We start from the raw sequence: 1575 nt of genomic DNA on the forward strand, positions 1-1575 counted from the left end.
TTGCTCAGGGGATAATCATTTTATAACAGTAGAATGTTGGATTACAAAAGCATTGCACTCATGGAAACCTGAAGAGGCAGCCTTAGTTACAAACAGGTTTTTCTCTCTCTGGTTAAAGTGTTCATATCATCTTCTTCTGCTTCTTACAAGTGTTTTCATCAGCAGCATCCTTTCAACATATTCTGTTCTTGTCCCTAGCCAGAGTCATCATGCCTCGAGGTCAGAAGAGTAAGCTCCATGCCTGGGAGAAACACCACCAGGCCAGAGGTGAGGCTCAGGCTTATGGAGGTGCATGGGAAACAACAGAGGAAACACCAGAGGCAGAAGGAGAGTCCTCTGCTGCTTACCATAGCCAGCCTGGGGCTGAGTCTTCCAGTACTCCCAAGGCTGGGACCCAGAAAGCAACACCATCTGCCTCAACTCCTCTGAGTATTTCTTCCTCTGAATCAGATGAGAGTTCCAGTGAGGAAAGTGATAAATATGAGGAAAGGGAATGCCCCTTTGAAGACAAGCCCTGCACCATCGTTCTGCACCGTGATCTGATAGCCAGAAAGGTGGTGCTGCTCTTACAGTACCTGCTCCACAACTACAATTTGAAGCAGCTTACTACCAAGGAAGAAATGCTGAAGGTTATCACAAAGAAGTATGAGAAAGACTTCCCTGAGATCCTCAGGAAAGCCTCTGAGAAGCTCGACGAAATCTTTGCTGTGGAAGTGAGGGAAGTCAACTCCAGTGAGCCCTCATACAACCTCATCAGCAAGCTGAAGCTCCCTAACAATGGGAGGATTCGTGCTGGCAAAGGGTTACCAAAGACTGGTTTCCTTATGAGTGTTCTGGGTATCATCTACATTAGAGGCAATTGTGCCAGTGAGGAAGACATCTGGGAAATCCTGAAGAAGAAGCAAATCTATCCAGGGAAGAAGCACCGCATCTTTGGTGAGCCCCGTAAGCTCATGACCCAGTATTTAGTGAAGCTGAAGTACCTGGAATACCGGCAGGTGGCTGACAGTGATCCTCCACGCTATGAGTTTCTGTGGGGTCCCCAAGCCCATGCTGAAATAAGCAAGATGAAAGTCCTGGAGTTCTTGGCCAAGATAAACAAAACAACACCGAGTGCCATCTCTGCCCTTTACGAAGAGGCTGTGAAGGAAGAGCAGGAAGGAGCAGAGGCCAGAGATGAAGATGATTCTGATGCCACTGACAAAGCTGGTAAAGATTCTCCAGTAAAATCACCAGCAAATTCTACCATTCCTGATGATTCTTGAAGTTTTCCTGTTATCCATATAAGTAAATAAAGCATCACAAAAAGAATTTTCTTAGAAATATGAAGTAATTCTATAGTTAGAAGGTTTAAAAATGGCCAAACCTAGTTTTTTTTCTGTTTTTACTATGTTTTTGGTGAAGTTATATGCAATTAAATTTTATTTTTGCCTTATGAAATAAAGTTGAAGAAATTAAATATTTGTGACTCAGAAATTGTTCTTCTTACCTACTATTCAACAAACATTCACTTGGTACACATTCTTTTTAAATGACTGCTCAAACTTGGATGCTAAGGTAAATCATTAGCTTCTA

General features: G+C 43.0%; 1 protein-coding gene across 1 annotated transcript; it reads left to right on the forward strand.

Moving 5' to 3' along the window:
* Positions 1 to 209: 209 nt before the first annotated feature.
* LOC127218043 (melanoma-associated antigen B3) lies at positions 210 to 1265 on the forward strand. Its single transcript, XM_051179053.1, has one exon. It carries the CDS (start codon positions 210 to 212, stop codon positions 1263 to 1265), a length of 1056 nt encoding a protein of 351 aa, XP_051035010.1.
* Positions 1266 to 1575: the final 310 nt, after the last annotated feature.

Source organism: Phodopus roborovskii, unplaced genomic scaffold (genome assembly GCF_943737965.1).
Source record: "Phodopus roborovskii unplaced genomic scaffold, PHOROB, whole genome shotgun sequence".
Lineage (NCBI taxonomy): Eukaryota > Metazoa > Chordata > Mammalia > Rodentia > Cricetidae > Phodopus > Phodopus roborovskii.